The 18869-nt window shown below is 44.2% G+C and overlaps 4 protein-coding genes across 5 annotated transcripts in view; 2 read left to right on the forward strand and 2 right to left on the reverse strand.

Annotated features, from left to right (window-relative positions):
- Positions 1-18869, forward strand: part of LOC109541492 (tyrosine-protein phosphatase non-receptor type 14) — a 28904-nt gene that overhangs the window by 625 nt on the left and 9410 nt on the right. The window contains exons 1-2 of one of the 2 annotated variants that reach the window (XM_048668249.1): positions 10540-10707; positions 17874-18027. The gene's annotated coding sequence lies outside the window, so the exon portion shown is untranslated. Of the gene's footprint in view, positions 1-10539; positions 10708-17873; positions 18028-18869 lie in introns of those variants that run through there. The other variant, XM_048668240.1, reaches the window with a different exon arrangement.
- Positions 697-3140, reverse strand: LOC109541499 (innexin inx1). Its single transcript, XM_019910364.2, has 3 exons — positions 2745-3140; positions 1584-1847; positions 697-1526 (listed from the first exon to the last, which is right to left on the reverse strand). The coding sequence occupies exons 1-3, from the start codon at positions 2991-2993 to the stop codon at positions 951-953; spliced, it is 1089 nt and encodes a 362-aa protein (XP_019765923.1). The 5' UTR covers positions 2994-3140; the 3' UTR covers positions 697-950.
- Positions 4444-9545, reverse strand: LOC109541498 (innexin inx7). The gene is made up of 6 exons (XM_019910363.2): positions 9436-9545; positions 5729-6010; positions 5387-5676; positions 5102-5330; positions 4879-5042; positions 4444-4823 (listed from the first exon to the last, which is right to left on the reverse strand). The coding sequence occupies exons 1-6, from the start codon at positions 9448-9450 to the stop codon at positions 4526-4528; spliced, it is 1278 nt and encodes a 425-aa protein (XP_019765922.1). The 5' UTR covers positions 9451-9545; the 3' UTR covers positions 4444-4525.
- Positions 13308-14976, forward strand: LOC109541500 (innexin inx2). The gene has a single exon (XM_019910365.2). It carries the CDS (start codon positions 13456-13458, stop codon positions 14533-14535), a length of 1080 nt encoding a protein of 359 aa, XP_019765924.1. The 5' UTR covers positions 13308-13455; the 3' UTR covers positions 14536-14976.

Below are 18869 nucleotides of genomic sequence, written 5' to 3' on the forward strand. Positions count from 1 at the left end.
AAATAAAAAAAAAAGGTTTGCCACATTTTGGTGTTCAATAATCATCATCAGATAAACACGGTATCGAACGTTTTTCTTCCACTTTACACCTAAAAGAAAGTCACCACTGATCTACTCGTATAAATATTGTAACGGAAATGGCCTGGGGTCCTCACGTTCAGAATTGGGAGATCGAAATTGATGGTATTTCAGTAAATGGGAGCCCCATTTGCGCCCCATTTACTGTCAAATATGACACTAACAAGCGGAAAGTTTCGCACCTGTTCTGGAGATTTCGAGAACCATCTGGGTTACCTGAAGGAATCTATATAAGCGACGAGGAGAACCAGTCAGGGGGAAGTGAAGTGACAGGAGCGACCGGGTGCAGAAGAGGTTGAACCCCGTGAGACGGAAGAGCGAGTTTTCTGCCTGTTATTGTTATTGTTTGTGAAGTTGACGGTAATTTGGAAGTAAGTTTGTTCCTGTTCCGTCGTTAAAGTTATACCGGGTGGAATAAAAGTTGGAAGCTGAAGAGAGTTGGATACCCGGCCATCCACGGTACAATATTATTTTGAAAATTATCTAAAAGTATATCCTTCCTTTGGTCCTTTGGCGGGCCGCGCAAAAAGTTGCAAAGGGCCGCCGGTTGCGGACCTCTGACTGGGTTAAAGAATGGTGGCAAACGCTTGAAGATGATTTGATTGAAAAAAACTCGAATTAATCGAACAGACGTTTATTATAAAATTTCCGGTCGTCACCATAAAATAGAATTCTAGAAAAATACGTCAAAAAAGGCGAACCGCCCTGGAAGGGATCACATGCGTGCAGTCAAACGATCGGGAATGTTTGTCGTTCAAGGCCCATTAAAACGCGATGGGCCTCGATCCTAACTTAATCCTAATAGTTACATTCGAACCTTATAAGGGCAAGTAAGGCCGAGCCACCTGGATATATCATGCCTCCAATTGCGCCTACCGATACTGATTGGTGTGGCTTGAGTCGATTTTCTTTACCAATTCGGCAACCACGTCGCGGTAGATGAGCGGGTCCAGATTCGTGCCAAGCATCATCAAAATCCACCAATCGCCGAGGTCCACTTTCCGGCAAAGCGCCTCGCAAGTCTCAATTGGGATGCTGCGATGTTTGGCGTGTAGAATACGTGGCCGGATCTTCGGCATGGCGATGATGAGCACCCGGTAGATGACGAGGAGCGTGAGCATACTCAGCAAGATGACGAACCAGAACCAGATGAAGATGTACGTTTTCTCGTTCACGATGTTCAAGGGCAGAATGCACATGCTGTCATGCTTCTGGATGCTTCCAGACGGGCCGTACTTGTGGAAGATGCATTTGGTCACTCGTGGAAATACGTAAACCATCGGGTCGATTCGGTCCTCTTGCACCTGTTCGGAGTAGTTCATCACTCGGAGACCGTAGCTGAGAAACTCGCCGTCGAAAAACCGGTTCATGCACCACATCTGGACGATGATGTTGATCAGGCAGAGGCACTCACAGCCCCAGTACCTCAGCGCGTACAGGTTGTGCCTCTGAAAGCGAACAAACGCTGTAAGAAGCGCTGCCAAACTCACTCGCCAAACACTCACCTTAACGTGCTGCGCCAAGTACTCGAGAATTATCTCCTTCTTGATGTTTTTCGTGCGCTCCGAGCACACTCCGACATTCAGTCCCATCACCAGCATCCTCATCAGGCCGTTCTCGAAAGAGCCCCAGATCACCTTGGGGGTGTAGCAGGCGATCGCCTGGAAAAACAGCACGAAACACACCCATTGGTAGTAAGTGTAGAACTTCTGTGCGTCCTGGTCGTTGAAATCGTTGGCCAATCCTGGATGGGCCACTTCAGTGCCCACCTACAACGGAAACGCCTTCTAGTGAGTTAACAGTTAGTCAATTGAGCCACAGATGGCGCCCGCAGTCCCTTATCAACATTTAAGAAATCGAGCTTGATGTGCGTTGTTGAAGAGTTTCCAAATGTTGCCTGCGAAGTTTAAATGTGAATGAGCAACAATAGTTCAATATAAAAAAATGCTTAAAATCAAGATATGTAAGTGAATTGACCGTCAAGGAACTGAAGATGGCAAGAACGAAGATTCTTCTACAAATCACCAAAAGCAGCTTTCTAACTGGTCCTCAGTTGGATTGAAACCCCCAGTTTTAATTGAGAAAATCGTCAAAAATCGCAGCGCTCCAAAGTGCAAATAATCCTCTATTAAATGACCGCACAAGCGTCTTCAGCTGGATTGAAAATCTCCAAAAATTGAGGGAAACATCGACTAAATCGACCCTCATAGGACTCAAAGTAGGATAGAGAGACGTTTAAAAAATCCATTTAAATTGCAAAAAAGTCGGTACAATGTGCATCTGTAGGGGAAGCGAGAGCAGATAAAGACGCCAAGTGGTTCAATCGGTGCCGTCACACTGGTATGCAACGGAGCCAGATTAGGGATTTTTCGCCAGTTTAGGACAATTTTCAATTTTGGCCTGCGGTCTTTGGATAAGATGCATTGGGATTGTTTCAACAAATGCTCGGCAACACTGTTCGGATTCATTTTAACAAAGTGCAAAGTTCCCACGAATGCTTCCATCGTGATCATGAACAATCTGGCGCCCAGCACTAACTCCGATTGGACAAATAATCAAATTAGGCCAATTAAATTGTTGCCATATGACCTGAGGGCAATTTGCGTCAAGTGGCAATTGTCTGCCTGGTCCAGTGGCGTGCTGAGGGCAAGGAACATGCAGTTTACCTGTCGCCTGAACGCGTCCGGCATGGTGAAAGTGGATGAGATCCAGCAATACGTGTTGACCACATGTGTGGGCAGTCCATCCACAATGCACTGGATCGGATTCCCGACATACTGAGTAGCGGTGACGATTATGCTGCAGCCCATCAGGAGGGCGGTGGTGAAGAGATTGTGCATGCGGAAAATCGCGCAATCGGTCACAATGTCCTGATATTTCAGGTAGTTGGCGAGACCGCCCAGTAACTTGTACATGTTGCTGCTGGTTTCGGTTCTAGTTCATGTTCAAACGCACACCAAACTGATGATGGACGACCGTTCGTTACCTTCGCTTGCGCGGCTTGTTTGCGACTGAATGCGGGGCCCCTCTAGTCCCACTGCCACTCCCCACCAGCCGGCCTAAGACCAACAATCGCCCAGTTGAATGAAGAATGCTAGTCACTGTTTTTAAAAAGACATTTGCCCAGTTACTCTTTCATTGACATTTGACATTGCAATCAATCTCTCAACTAGTTCACTTAAAATCCTTGACGTCAATTGGCTGGCTTTCCAGTCAGTTCTTGTGCTGATTGGCTGTGGGCAAAGCGCCCCGCATATACTGGGCGATTGGAAAATGTTCCTCTCACTTATAGTGTCAGTTTGACAACCAGCTGGATGGGAACGTGACATAAGTGATGCCCTAGACAATCAAGGAGGATAGTTGTTAAAGTCTGTTACCTAGTAATAATGGTCAACACAACGCTAAACCTAAATAGAAAGCTATAAAATATGGCGTTTTATCGCTTGACCAAGCGATTTCTATCACCGATTTGTGGTAATTGAGCAACCATATGGCGCAACCTACCATACCAGGCCTTGTCCCACAAAGGCAATTAGTGACTATCGATTGTCCAGTCGATCACACTTTCAATTTATTTTTCGGTTTTCTCGCTCGGCGTTTTTCCTTTTAGGGTGCGCTTGCACAACATTCCAACAGCTTTGGCATGTTTGAATGATTAATGAGCGTCTCATCAAGCATGCTTCGCTCATCTTGTCCTGTGGAATCGTCACACGGTCCCACTGTATGTGGTTGGCATGGTGATAGCACACGAAACATGCCAAGCAATGGGTGCCAAATGGCCAGTCCTGTGCACTGTTGCCTGATGGATTTTGGGGGCAAAGAAGAAATTTGAGTATAGAGGCTGAGTGAACTGGAAACCAGTTGCGGCAACAACGAAGACAGGCTTCTTGAGCAGAGCAGGTTGTTGCCTTCTGGGCTGATGCAGGAGCACAAAGCGCTCAACTGGTTTATCAAAACTGGTTTCCGCTGCACCTTGTGCGAGGCTAGAAACGCATGCCTTTGTAATTAAGGACAGTCTTCGGGCAGTACCTGTGGTAACGTGCAAGAAAGGAATTTCAGAAGGGCCACGTTGCCGCTTCGCTTCACCGTTTTCGAGATAGTCGCCCGATTGTCATTCGGTATCTTAGGTGGCGGCGTCTGGGTCATCGCCGTGCGATGAACTCACTTCGCCCACTGTCCGGTGCTGCCACATGAATGGGAAATCGACATTCAACAAACACCCCATAAACATTCAACGGAGGCTGGAAACCATATTTTTGAAAAAAAACTGCATGCTGGCAACGCCGGTTCCCGTGCCCTAGGTAGAGACTAAGCACGCACTTTACGTCGTCAAGGAAACCACCCCATCCAATATACGAGGGCATGTCGGCAAATACAACATCAAGTTTTATTAAAAAACTGGGATAGGTAGTCAATAAATTAGGAAATCACAACATCACAAAGTCCATCAGTCTTTCTTGTATTCGGGCAGGCCGGCCTCTGGGTTGGAAAGCTGGTCGCTCATCAGGGACTTCTTGGCGGAGTCCAGATCGTCCTCCAGCTCCTCGGCCAGGCCGATGATAATCTCACGGAACACCAAGCCATCCAGATTCTTGGACAGGTACTTGAGGAACAGCCAATCGGTGTAGCTGCAGTAGCGCGACACTGTCAACACGTCCCATGGGTTGATTTTACCGGGGCAGGTGGTGGAGAAGACCAGCTTGTTGAAGGACTTGCTGCGCGCATGCAGCAGGATGGTGAGCAGTCTGGAACCGAAGAACGGTGAGCTCGTGCTCTGAGTAGCAGCTGGAATGGGCTCACCTCCAGGCCAGGGCCAGGCCCGTGGCCACCAGCAGGAAAATATACCAAAACCACAGAAAAGTGTAGATTTTGTCGTTGATCACATTGAGGGCCATCACGCACATGGCGTCGTGCCACTGGATGGAGCCCGAAGGGCCGTACTTGTGGAACGTACACTTTGTTACCTGCAATGGGTTTTGCAAGCAGTTTTGAAAAATCTCCAGCTGCAACGCCTGGGGGTTACCTTGGGAAAGACCACATCCAGAGGATCGACGCTGGATTCCAGTCCCTGGCGCCACACGTTAGCCCCCAGGCTCATAAACTGCCCGTTCAGGAAGCGGTCAGTGATGTAGATCTGCAACAGCACGTTCAGGAGATTGAGGCACTCGCACAGGATGAGGTGCATCGACCAGGAGCCGCTGATGTAAAGCCGGTCCAGAAACGCCTTTCTCACCACGCGAATCTTGTCCTCCCTGGAATGCAAGTTAGCCGGTTAGACCCCGCCCTCTTTGAGCTGATGGGGGCGTACTTCTGCGCCCTGGTGGGAATGTTCTTGCCGCCCACCCCCATCTCCTTCTCCTGCAAGGAGAACGCGGCCAGCTGCAGCCCGTCCACCAAGTACTTGAGTCTTCCACCTTCCAGCTTCTTCCACACATAGTGAGAGGCGTAGAACATCAGTGCCTGCCCAAACAGGACGAACGGCACCCATTGGTAGTAGGCGTGGTGCTTGACCTCGTCCTTGGAATGAATCCCGTACTCCCCCACTCCGGGATGGGGCAGGCCGCCCTTGTCCAGCAACTCGGGGTCCAGGTCCTTGATCTACAACCGCCCAATTAGTGGGGCTGACGGCCAGCAGGTCCGCCACACTCACCAAAGTGAAGGTGGATGTGAAGAAGCAGTAAGTGTCAATAACATGACCTGGTACTCCTTTATCGGAGATGCACTGGATGTGGTCGCCGATGTACTGGCGCGAGCACACCAACACTGTGGACGTCAAAAGGGCGAAGAAGGTGAGCCGGTAGTGGAGCTTGAACACCCAATTGTCGATCGAGTAGGTTTGATTCGCGAGTTTCTTCACAAAGGGCACAACACCTTCGAATGTCTTCAGCATGCTGCGGCTGGGGGTGATCGGGACGATGCGCACACTTTTCTTCTGGAAAGAACGGGTTTCGTTTCAGAACTGGCGCTCTAATTAGCTGCTCAACTGGCGGGATGAATCGTCAATTTGGAGTAATTGAATGCGGCTGATTGTTGCGACCTGAACCTGCGCGCCCGTTTCCCCATCCATTGTCATTTGTGTAATAATAACTGATAAGATTAAATTATAATTCATCTACACCTACCACGACTGACTTTCAGATTAACATGTATCTATTCTGGACGTGGCTAAGGTCAAAGTGGTTGATTCAGTCAGTTAACACTTGCGTTCGGTAGCTTTTGCCATTCTGAGGTCAGATAGGTGGGCAATTTTGCTGTTTTTTTCGAGAATTTTCCTTACGGTTCTGAGACAAAATTTGAGTCGATTTTGGCCCGATTTTTCAACTGTTCTGTTCAGTTTAAAAACTGAATCTTTGTCGTATTTTGCCTGCTTTTTAATGGATTTCAAATGTTTTTCGTGTTTTCTTCAGGGCTTTTACTCAAAACAGCGCCCCTAAAGGCAAACGCGCATTTGTTTGCTTCAGAGGAACGCAACGAATAAAACTGAATCTTCCGATCATGATTCTGAGAGGTTGAGTCGATTTTGACACAGTTTTTACACTTTTTGGATTTGGGAAGAACCCAAAGATCGAAGTTTTGTGCCAAACTTTCACATTTTAGTCCTGACATAAATAAGTTCAGTTCACTTTGACTTAAATTTTGAACTTTTCAGCTCATTTCAACTGAAAACCAGTACCCACAAGCTGGGTTTTTTTTTCGCAATTTCAGACCAGAGATTCTGACCCAGTTTTTGGACCTTATTTTGTTCTAAATTTTTGCGTCTTGGATCTGACAAAAGTTTAGTTACTTTTGACGTAATTTTCGAACTTTTGGACTCTGAACTCGAGTAGGTACCCACAAGCGGGGGTTTTGTCTACCAAAAATTTCCTTCCCGTGGTGGTTCTGCGCTAAGTTTGAACAGTTTTTCGATCAGGGGCGCTGAAAACCAGCACCCAAAAGATGGTGCTTTTCGTCGCCCATTTCGCATCTTAGTGCTGACATAAATAAGTTCAGTTGACTTTGGCTTCAATTTTGAACTTTTTAGCTCATTTCAACTGAAACGAGTACCCACAAGCTGGGGTTTTTGTTCGACATTTTCTCATCATGGTTCTGAGATGCTGACCCACTTTTTGAACCTTTTTTTCTCCAAATTTTCGTGTCTTGGTTCTGACATAAGTTCAGTTGCTTTTCACCTGAATTTCGCACTTTTCGGGTCTGAACACGAGTAGGTACCCACAAGCCGGAGGTTTGGTCTACGAAAAATTTCCTTCCCATGGTGGTTCCGAGCTAAGTTGGGTTGATTTTGAGCGAATTTTTGGGTATCACTGGCGCGTTAAACCGAGTACCTACCAACTGAGCGTTGTTTTTCGACAATTTTCCATTATTGTTCTGAAAAAATTTGAGTCGATTTTGGCCCGATTTTTAAACTTCTGTTCAATCTAAAAACTGAATCTTTGTCATATTTTATCTGATTTTTAATAGTATTTAATGAATTTCAAATGTTTTTCGTGCCGTCTACAGGACTTTTAAACGCGCGATTATTTCGCATCGAACGAACACAATGCACGGAACAAGATTCTCGTCGAATTTGGCGTAATTTTCCAAAGTATTTACTGGATTTCGGATGCTTTTCGTGTTTTCTTCAACGCTTTTACTCAAAACAGCGCCCCTAAAGGCGAACCTTTGTTTGCTTCAGAGGAACACAACGAATGAAACTGAATCTTTATGGTATTTCCAATAATTTCCGAAAGTAGAAATCTCCGAAAAGAAATTTCAGATCATGGTTCTGAGAGGTTTAGTCGATTTTGACACAGTTTTGGCACTTTTTGGATAAGGGGCGCTGGAAAGGAGAACCCAAAAGATGGAGGTTCTGTCACCAAATGTTCGCATCTTAATCCACATGCATGACATAATAAAGTTCAGTTCACTTTGGCTTAAATTTTGAACTTTTTAGCTCATTGCAACTGAAAACGAGTACCCACAAGCAGTGGCGTTTCGTTCGCAATTTTCTGATCATGTTTCTGAGATTCTGACCCTGTTTTTGAACATTTTTTTTCCAAACTTTTGTATCTTGGTTTCGACATAAATTTAGTTGCTTTTGACCTAATTTTCGAACTTTTGGGTTCTGAACTCGCATCTGAATACAAGTAGGTAACTACGGTTTTTTCTACCAAATATTTCCTTCCCGGAGTGGATCTGAGCTAAGTTGGGTTAAATTTGAGCAAATTTTGGATTTTTTTGATCGGCGCGTTAAACCGATCACCTACAAATTAAGCGTTTTTTTCGATAATTTTCCAATACGGTTCCCACAAAATTTGAGTCGATTTTGGACCGATTTTTAAACTTTTCTCTTCAGTCTAAAAATGGAATCTAGTATTTAATGGATTTCAAATGTTTTTCGTGACTTCTACAGCACTTTTATACGAGCGATTTTTTCGCATCGAACGAACACAACAAACGGAACTAGATTCTCGTCGAATTTTGCGTAATTTTCCAGAGTGTTTACTGGATTTCGAATGGTTTTCATGTTTTCTTCAGCGCTTTTCTCAAAATAGCACCCCTAAAGGCAAACGCGCATTTGTTTGCTTCGAAGAAACGCAACGAATGAAACTGAGTCTTTGTGGTATTTCGAATGAGTTTTTTCGGAAATTTCCGATCATGGTTCTGAGAGGTTGAGTCGATTTTGACAAAGTGTTGGCACTTTTTTGACCAGGGGCGCTGAAAACGAGAACCCAAAAGATTGAGGTTTTGTCTCCAAATTTTCGCATCTTAGTCCTGACATAAATAAGTTCAGTTCACTTTGGCTTAAATTTTGAACTTTTTAGCTCATTTCAACTGACAACAAGCTGTGGGTTTGTGTGCCAAATTTTCCCATCTTGGTTTTGACATAAGTTGCGTCGATTTTGACCCAAATTCCCACCTTTTAGTACGAGTACCCACAAGCTGGTTTGTTTTAAACAATCTGAGTCGATTTTGAGCAGGCGCACTTCGGAATTTTTCTGTTCACTTACATTTCCAGCCGTACCGATATATTCGATCCATCAATCACACGGTGATTGACGAATGACATTTGTCAAAACTTAGTGACAGCTTCAGTCGCTGCACTAAGACAAAAGAAAAACAATCGCAACGAGTGGATCGAGTGTTCGCGTGATGTAAGTGCGCATTATTTGTTTTCCAATCGATAATTTAAAAGAGCAACAAGGCCGAAATCTTATCGGGGTCCCCATTGAAAACAATGACAACAACGCAAATAATAGCTTATACACATGTAAGTGGACGAAATTCCGCTGATTTGTCCTGTTGTTTTGTCTCTAAGCGATAATGGGACGCATAATGTATGGACGGGACGTGCCAGTTTAGGTGTCATTGTTAACCTACCTTGACATCTGTCATACTGCATTCGCACCAAGGAAAGGAAAAACTGGCACTGTGTGAGGGCGAAACGCGATGGAAATTCGAGTGATGTGGATATCGGTTTTCCCATAATCATGCCGCAACCTAAGTGGATGATTGATTATCTCGGATAACGTTGTGTCTTCCCCTGTGGGGCGCAGTCGATTGGGACACGCAAATGTGACAATCTGTCAGTGTCAGCTAATGTCGATGTGATGGTACTGATGGGTATGGCTGGTAGTCCAGCCAGCAGAGCCCTAAATGGGCTGCTGATTTACCATTGCGAGTACCAGATGGGATTTGCCGACGCAACAAAGAAAGAGGCGACTTGTCTCCATGCAGCCACCGGGGGGTCAAGCACGGGGGGCTTCGATGACCGGCAAAGGTGACATTCCCGAGCGGGGCCACTGAACCAAGCCGCCGAGTTGCGTTGGCTTGGGCGCATTTTTTCCTCAGCACGATCTGCTCGACGTGCCACTATTGTGCAAATAATTCGAAATAATTGGTACCAAAATACGGGCCTGTCGTTTTCCCCTCATCACCCCTACTTGCGATTGCGCCCGACGGGGGTTTTGCATTGAGCCGAACCGACCCGAAAGCGGGTGGAGGCGTCACGGACAGGCCCGGATTAATCCAATTTTGGTCACGGGTTTTTGTGAACAACCTCGAACAACCGCAAAAGTAGTTCTATTTCCAAAATAACCAAGCCGAGCAGCAAAGCGTAACGATCTCGTCACGTTCAGCCACTGTTGGCTTAACAAAGTGTCCCCGTTTCCAAATCTAACAATCTCTCGAGATTGATTGTTTTATGGCTATAAATGTTACGAAATTGGGCCAAGATGTGCCCAATTAATTGTTATTGAATTGGGCCGTCGATTGTTAATTGTTTGTCCAAGACGATAGTGCACGAAACTAGTGATTACACGGATTTACGTGACATTTTTCACACGAACATCCACTAATATTGGCCTAAGCCGACAATGGGGTTTTGATTTATTGTGATGAATATTGCGGTCACATGCCAAGTGCAAAAGTCAATATTGATCAGTAATTGCCGCGGCAATCAACCAATTAACGCGATTAGCATGTGGATTTATTGCTTGCGCATTTTGGAGGATGTTTGTGGCAAATTGACGAACCGCAGGCCTAAAAACAACGATTTCAAGGCCCGGTTGGTCCGATTTAATCAGCGGGAGTAAAAGTAGCATTTTCTATCGGCTGCTGATTTTGAAATCCTTAATACCTCAGGAGGATCTGGTAAGAATAACTGGAATTATGGGATTACGAGTCGCATGTCGATACCCCAGATAAGAACCGATGTCAGATTTAAAACCATTGTTCCGTTATCATCAGGCCTTGAGTGTAGGAGAATTATTTCGTTGTGATTTTAGCCTGCAAAAAGTGCCATTCATCATTCGGAAAGACCCGATTGTTTCATTCTACCAAGAATCAAGAGTCTCAGTCACAATGGAATCTCCAATTATTTCTCACATTCATGGGCTTTGCCATTAGCTCCCGATGAGTGGGAGAGAGGATCATACCCCTAAGTGTCTTTTTAAGCACATGGCTTTCTTTGCTGATTGGAATGTTTCGAGTTATTTCCACCTATCGGGTAGCACAAGGTCGAAATCAACCCCAAAAGTGTAACGCAGCTGCAAACATTTCGGCAAAGTAGGCCCACGTTGTCATGTTGCACCTATTTTATCAGAACTCGGATAAATTGCCAATCAAATCGCACACAAAGGAAATATATATTAATATAATAATTATATAAATATTAATTGGCAGTTTTCCGGCGAAAGTCTAGGAAATGGGGGATAATTCGGCAAAACTGAAAGCTTCATACTGAGAGCACGACATTGACAATGGATGAACGGAAATTATTAATATTTGCCTCTTAACTGATTCAAGGTTGAGTGTCTTTTAAAGCATTAGGCAGAAGTACCTGGTTTCCGTCTTTAAAATAAGCCGAGAATCACTTTCCTAACTGTTCTAGTCATTGTCATAGATAAAGACGATTCTTTGTGCTCCTGGGCCTTGAACGTGCATGTGTAGATTTCGGAAATCGGCAAATGGATCTGTAACAAATCGATACAGTGTGACCAACTGGGGCTTAGTTTTCAAACTCTCAGGGTTTATATTTACAATTTATGTATACAAAGGCATCTTCGCTGTACAATTAGAAGAAAATCCGGAACCGGCAAGGCAGATTTTAATCTTTTGTCGATGAAAAATCCTCAGAACTTCTCCATCTGGGGCCTCAATCAAATCTCAAACTACCAGGGTTTATAGAGCAGGCTTTTCTCTTTCAAACTAGCAAAACATCAGTGTGTGGACTGGTGCAGTTTTTGCGTAATTTACATTTCAAAACCGAGATGCAGATTTCAATGTTTCAGCATTTAAATCTTTGGAAAGTCCCCTCAATTTTTTCAACTGGGGCCCAAATCTCAGACTCTCACGCTTTATAGAGAAGTTAATCTTTTAAACTGACCCGAGACTCGAATTTTCACACCTAAAAAAAGGTTATTAACATTTTTTCTGAGTAGCGTTTTACTACATTGTTCAAACAACTAAAAAAAAGTAATCGAGATTTGCCAGAATTTTACAGTAAAACGTTAGGAAAAGCGCGGTTTTTCTGTTTAGCATAAACTTTCGCTTTTCAGTTCGGGGAAATATGTTTGGAAAAAGACGCAGAAATAATTATTAGGGTTTTATTCATAATTCGAAACTGCAAAAAGTTTTTCAAAAATGTTTTCAAAGCGGTTAAGGTTAAAATGTATCTGTTGCTCTCTGGTTGTTTTCGGTTTTGAGGAAAACCTTAACGGTTTTCGCGGAAAAAAGGGAGGAACTTATTTTCGTTTCTATCCCGAATTCGACGCTGAAAGTTTTTATAAAATGTTTACAAAGTAACAGACCTTCAGATCGTCAGTATTTTTAAGTGAAACTACAAAATAGAGCGTTTTGAGTAGAAAGTAAAGGAAAAAATCAGTCAAAACTGAAAAACCACATTTTAAAAAAAATCTTAACTTCTGAACTGGGGCCAGTGCGTACTTGAAGATTTTACTGTTTTGCGATAGTCAACGTTTGCATCCTATAACAGAAATTTTCATTGAAATCGCACTAAATGTTGATTTTTTGCTGCTTAAACAAGCGCCTAAAAAATGTTGTTTTAAAGAAAAAGCGCGGTCTCCTTAAAAAATTCAGAACGATGAGCTATGGTAGTATTTCAAATAACCTAAATAGGCGTATTTTATTGATTATCATCACGGTCACTAATTAACCACCACATCAAGTGTGAAAATTTTGGACAGACTAAAGTTCTGAATTAAAATAAAACTGACTTTGTCAGTTAGCCACGCAGGTGGCATCGGTTTTCTCTCTCGCATACATACAAGTGCATACGAGAGGCCAGATGACTAGCGGGTTGCTACGTTCCAACTTGATAACTTGATGGCTGGAAATATTTTGAGTTTATCTGCGACTAAACTTGAAAAAAATATTTAAAGCGTCATCCTAGCGTTTCGCTCGCACACATGGCCTTCTTCAGCGGTCCAGAAAAGTTGACCTTATGCAAGTGATTAAATAGTTGTAAAGGGAAATACAGCTGATTTCGTCAGTCCATTCAATAGGCCCAGCCTGGTTTTTAAAGTGGGCATTTTCGATTCCTACTGACAATGTGATAAAGACTGAATAAGTGGGCGAATGGTGTAGTTAAGTGCGGCAACAGCGAGGGCTCAAACGGGCACTATTGGGGTGAATTTGAGGGCGCATGAAACTTCGATACTTGCTTCCCTCGGCCCGAAGCGAGGCTAGCAGCAAGGAGTGGGGCGGTAGCCCGAACGCATTGGCCCTGGCCTATCCCCCCCTTCACTCAGACGTGAACATTCACTGTGAGAGAATCGGTGCCCGGTTCTAGTACCAAAGTACCAGTCGCTTAATCTGGCTTGATTTGTACCAGTCGCTTCACCAGCATCGAGTGCTTGATATCGTTTCTAGTGCGGCACCATGTTCGACGTGTTCGGCTCCGTTAAGGGGCTGCTGAAGATCGATGCAGTCTGCATCGACAACAACGTGTTTCGGCTACACTACAAAGCCACCGTGGTCATTCTGGTGGCGTTTTCCCTGCTGGTGACCAGTCGCCAGTACATCGGGGACCCAATCGATTGCATCGTGGACGATATTCCTCTGAGCATTATGGACACCTACTGTTGGATCTACTCGACATTCACCATCCCCAATCGGCTGACAGGGCGCGTCGGTCTGGATGTGGCCCAGCCGGGCGTCGCAGGCCACGTCGACGGCAAAGACGAAGTCAAGTACCACAAGTACTACCAATGGGTGTGCTTTGTGCTGTTCTTCCAGGCGATGCTGTTCTATGTGCCGCGCTATCTGTGGAAGACCTGGGAGGGTGGCCGCATCAAGAATCTGGTCGTCGATCTGAACTGCCCGATCGTGAGCGACGACTGCAAGAACGACCGCAAAAAGCTGCTGATTGACTACTTTTACGCCAACCTGCACATGCAGAACTTCTACGCCTATCGATTCTTCATCTGCGAGGTGATCAATTTCGTCAACGTAGTCGGACAGATCTTCTTCATGGATTTATTCCTGGACGGCGAGTTCAGCACCTACGGGAGCGACGTGCTGCGCTTCACCGAGATGGAGCCGGAGGAGCGCGAGGACCCGATGGCGCGCGTCTTTCCCAAAGTGACCAAGTGCACTTTCCACAAGTACGGTCCTTCGGGCAGCGTGCAGCGCTTCGACGGCCTGTGCGTCCTTCCAGTCAACATTGTCAACGAGAAAATCTACGTCTTCCTCTGGTTCTGGTTCATTCTGCTCAGCGTCCTGACCGCCATTTCGCTCTGCTACCGTCTTTGCGTCCTGCTGGGGCCCAAGGTGCGTCTCTATCTGTTGAGGGCGCGCTGCCGCATCGCCACCCAAGAACAAGTCGCGCTGATCGCCAGCAATTGCCAGATTGGGGATTGGTTCGTGCTGTATCAGCTAAGCAAGAACATCGACCCGCTCATCTTCAAAGAGGTAATTTCGGAGTTGGCCACCAAGTTGCAGGGCAAGGATTCGGCCTAGGCCGCCGGCCCCCATTGGCCCGACACTGTGATCGCAGAAAGACTGTTGCTTGATTGGTTCATTCATTATTTGACTACTGCCTAGGGAACGTTCTCGGTTCTCTCAATGTACATGTTGCGCCTCTATCGACCTCTCTGTGATATGGATCTGATGCTTGCGCCCACATATCACATTAGAGCAGTTGGTAAATTTATAAGTAGACTAAGAATTGTGATTGCTAGTTTTTTAGGTTAGGTGGTGCAGCCTCCTGTGCGCACGTGGCTCTACCTACTAGATTAAGATTCGATTATACTGCGTGCCTGCCTGTTCGATATTGTGAATTTTATATAAATATATGTTTATAGGTAATCGCGACATGAGCCAAATGTGCCTTCTAGGAATTGTATGCGTGTAGGCTTACGGATTTTTCGAAATAAAGACCAATGGTAATTTGCCACAGTTCTTCTGCTGTTTTCATTCGTTCCCAAATCCCATAACCTAACGCGCAAAGTTCAATTTCACCTTTTTGGTGACTTCTGAAGAGGGTAGCCATTCGTGCCAGTGAAACGTCTGGACGACGCTCCCAATCATTTTTTTTTAGTTGCAGCGAAAATTGAAATGATTTCAGCTGTGAAAGTAGCAAGCATCCACGTGGTTATACGCAGGCCATCTTGCCTCTCCGACAGACCCCTATAGGTCCGAGAGAGAAAACCTATGCCAGCTGCGTTCCTAAATGGAAAAATCAGTTATATTTGAATTCTGAAGTTTGTCTGACCGAATGTTTCTGATGATTGTTATCAAATTGTCTTGAGAGATTGAAATTTAGGTCCCAGTTGAGAAAATGGTCGAAAGAAAAAAAAAAAAACAAAAAAAATGGTCGAAACACTGAATTTTGCACCTCGCATTTCAAATGTCTATTTCGCAAAAACTGGACGAGTTAGGACGGTCATTTTTTATTGATTTTAAAGAGAAAAACCTTCTCTATAAGCGCTGGGAATTCGAGATTTTGGCCACAGTTGGGGAAATTGTGGGAATTTTTCATAAGGCCCTTGGTGGAAACACTGAATTTTGCATCTCGCGTTTCAAATATCCATCTCGCAAAAACTGGGTGAGTTGGGACGCTCATTTTTTGTTGGTTTTAAAGAGAAAAACCTTCTCTATAAATTCTGAGAATTTTAGATTTTGGCCGCAGTTGGGAAAATTGTGGGTTTTTCATTGAACCAATGGTCGAAACACTTCATTTTGCACCTCGCGTTTCAAATGTCCATTTCGCAAAACTGAACCAGTTACGACACTCTTTTTTTGTTGATTTTAAAGAAGAAAACCTTCTCGATAAACGCTGAGAATTTGAGACTTTGGCCGCAGTTGGGCAAATTGTGGGGATTTTTCATAGAGCCAACTGTCGAAACACCGAAATTTTCACCTCGCGTTTCAAATCTCAATGATGCAAAAACTGGACGAGTTCCAACTGTTATTTTATCTTGTTTTAAATAGAAACGTCCTCTTTGAACCCTGAGAGTTTAATATTTAGGACACCGAAATCTGCACCCCAACTTTGAAGCCCCAGGTTACGCAAAAACTAGGCCAATCTGGAAGCTGATTTTCGGGCCTGTCTTAAAGGAGAAACCGGACGCGACTTTCTCATGCTTTGAAACCCCGGAAATTCATTAGACCACAGAAGCACCGCCGGAACCTGCAAAATTCGACAAACAAATTCAAGAATCCAATTTCCGTACTTCATAAAATTCGAACCTTCCGCAGTCGTCTCACCTCACAACCAGTCCAGTCAAAGGCCGATTTTTCAATTTCAAAAAATGTTTCCAGCTTTCGAACGCAGTTTTTCGATGCCGGAAGTGCCAGAAGGCGTTGGAACCGCCATCGGATTTATCCGGGAAAGTGGCGATTTTAAGGTGGCGGTTCATCCCCATTTCCATACCGGATTATGCACAAACCGGTCTAGTTAAGACTGGTGCTTTTTGTTCGTTTTGAAGAACAAAGTTAGTTTTATTTCAATTGAGAACTAGTTGATCATTTGCGTGTCTAGTGGTTTCGGTTTCTATTCAACTGATAAAAACTAATTTGTTTGTTATTCTGGTGACTGATTATTATCCTTAATCGCTTCGATTGGGATTTGAGCAGATTTCCCTGCAATAAAGTTGATGAAAGGATGTGCTTGACATCCGCACTCAGACTTGGTGAAATCGTCAAAATCAGCAAGAACACGCCAATTGGTTGCAACCCAATAGCATCTGAGCGCCATTAAAATGACGCAAATTGAATGTTATATAAGCGAACAACAATGTCGCTATCTGGAATAATGTTGATTAAGCTGTAGCCAGTGTTCGTTAATTGTTTATTATGGCAGAAAAAGCGTCGCCGGGGGCTGAGAAAAGGGCCTCATTTTTATGACTGAGCGGTTGAAAACCGATTGGAATGTCTGAAACTTGTCTTTATCTATGCCTGAAACGACACGGTTCGAGAACTGTGACAAATATCATAAAGGCAGCCTTCCGGGAAAATGGTTTCTCGACGAAAATGTTGACTCAACTAACACAATGGGCAGGTAAAAAGTGCATTCTTCGAACATGTTGGGACAAGTTTAGGCTCATAAATTGCCTGATTGGCACCCAGATGGGTGAGAACCATTCTTGTACATTGTACAGTCAAATCATCCAAGTTATGCAACCATTAGGCATATTTGTCGCATTAATTGAGCTTAATTCCACGCCAATTGGCTGCCATTAGCGGCCCACGACGTTCAGCTGGCTCAAATGCTTATAACTCGCTTGGTTTGGGTAATTTTTCCTTATCAGTTGAAAAGCTCGGTTCCCGCATCCGAAAACGGCATTTAAAAGCAGGAAATATTCTCTTTTTATAGGTAGCGAGTGCGGAAGGGTAAAATCTTGAAGACTCTCGGATGAATTCGGCAGTAGTTTTAGCTGCCCTTTAGGAATTTCCGAGGTTTTGAAGCATAAGGAAGTAGCGTTCGGTTTCCTCTTTAAAATAAGCGTTATTGGTGCCAGAAATTTGGGCTGCAGGATCTCGATAAATTCCCCCGAACTGAGGCCCAAATGTGCAACTCTGAGGGTTTTTCCAATCGTCCCCAACTGCCTGTACAGTGGCCCCCAATTCGATTTGCTGCATTTTATTATGATAAACACGTCTCATCAAAGACTCGTCCATTTCTCACCGGGCTCGCTGACTGGACGAGCGGTTTCCACCCATTTAGGATACCGTGTTACACGTTTTCCCCCCTTGCCCTTTCGTGGAATGTCCCGCGGTCATTGGCGTGCCCCCATACAGCCACTGGGCATTTTAACGCAAAACATGCAGCAACTAAAGATTTCATTTGGTTTCAGGGGATCCGAAACGGCACGCCACTGCTAATGGAATCCGAGGGTCATGCGGATCGGAGAGAACAGAGAAGATACCTGCTCGACCAGCTTTCTTTCATGGTCTTCGTAATCGATGGTAATCTTACTGTATGCGTTGCATTGGCCCCGAAATGTGCAGGTAGGTAGGATTTACATTGTTGTATGAAGCCTTTTCTCTTCGGCATAAAACCTTCTTATCTATGCATAAAACTCTTCGTTTGTTGGCGTTGGCTAGTTTGTACTGTAGAAAAAGACCGATTCTGTATCACACGGTATTTACTGGTCTTTCAATCACACGTATTGAGTCGCAAATGAACAAAGTGAAACCGTTTGATGGTCTCTAGACAAAATGGCGGATGCACATAGTAGACTAAACGGTCATGTTATAATAATGCATCCTCTAAATCGGGTTTTTTCTTTTTGAAACTGTTCCTTAAAAGTTTGTTTCAGGGATTTGCTTCAATAATGGGCGTGATTTGTCAGATTCTTCTCTTTGGTCAACGGTTCAAAACAGACATGGAATTCTCCGCTAAATGGCGAATTTGTGCTTTAAATTTAACTGGATAGTTTTCAATCGCATATGTATTGGAGAGAACCGATTGTATCAAAAAGTTGACCAACACAAAAAGGAGGATGCGACTGATATTGGGCCTGGGTAACACTGTGTTGAGTTGCTCGTTTGAGTTATAATTTTTCGCGAAAAAAACATCCAGATTGTCAGTATTTTGAAGTAAAAGCGTTTATTAAAAGCGAAGATCGAGCGTGTTTGAGTAGAAAGCAAAGGGAAAAAAATCAGTCAAAACTAAAAAACCACAATTTTTTAACTACAGTCTTTATTGGAATAGAAGCGACGAGTTTTCCAAATAATTTATTATAAACTTTCGCTTATTTTGTTCGTTTTTTGAAAGAAAATTATTTGATTTTTGTCCCAAAAATTCTCAGTATTTTTAAGTGAATCTTTAGAAAATTGAGCATTCAGAA

Source organism: Dendroctonus ponderosae, unplaced genomic scaffold (genome assembly GCF_020466585.1).
Source record: "Dendroctonus ponderosae isolate FM_Combo_2020 unplaced genomic scaffold, Dpon_F_20191213v2 Dpon_F_20191213_1, whole genome shotgun sequence".
In the NCBI taxonomy this organism is placed as follows: Eukaryota; Metazoa; Arthropoda; class Insecta; order Coleoptera; family Curculionidae; genus Dendroctonus; species Dendroctonus ponderosae.

What these genes read in the sequence shown, in the direction of transcription:
- LOC109541498 (XM_019910363.2), bottom strand. An exon ending in ATTCCCACCAGGGCGCAGAA is followed by an intron (nt 5,331 to 5,386) that starts GTACGCCCCCAT and finishes CTTGCATTCCAG; the next exon opens with GGAGGACAAGATTCGCGTGG. An exon ending in TGGATGTGGTCTTTCCCAAG is followed by an intron (nt 5,043 to 5,101) that starts GTAACCCCCAGG and finishes AACCCATTGCAG; the next exon opens with GTAACAAAGTGTACGTTCCA.
- LOC109541500 (XM_019910365.2), top strand. Translation starts at nt 13,456, where the DNA reads ATGTTCGACGTGTTCGGCTCCGTTAAGGGGCTGCTGAAGATCGATGCA.
- LOC109541499 (XM_019910364.2), bottom strand. Translation starts at nt 2,993, where the DNA reads ATGTACAAGTTACTGGGCGGTCTCGCCAACTACCTGAAATATCAGGAC. An exon ending in CGGACGCGTTCAGGCGACAG is followed by an intron (nt 1,848 to 2,744) that starts GTAAACTGCATG and finishes TTTCCGTTGTAG; the next exon opens with GTGGGCACTGAAGTGGCCCA. An exon ending in ACTTGGCGCAGCACGTTAAG is followed by an intron (nt 1,527 to 1,583) that starts GTGAGTGTTTGG and finishes GTTCGCTTTCAG; the next exon opens with AGGCACAACCTGTACGCGCT.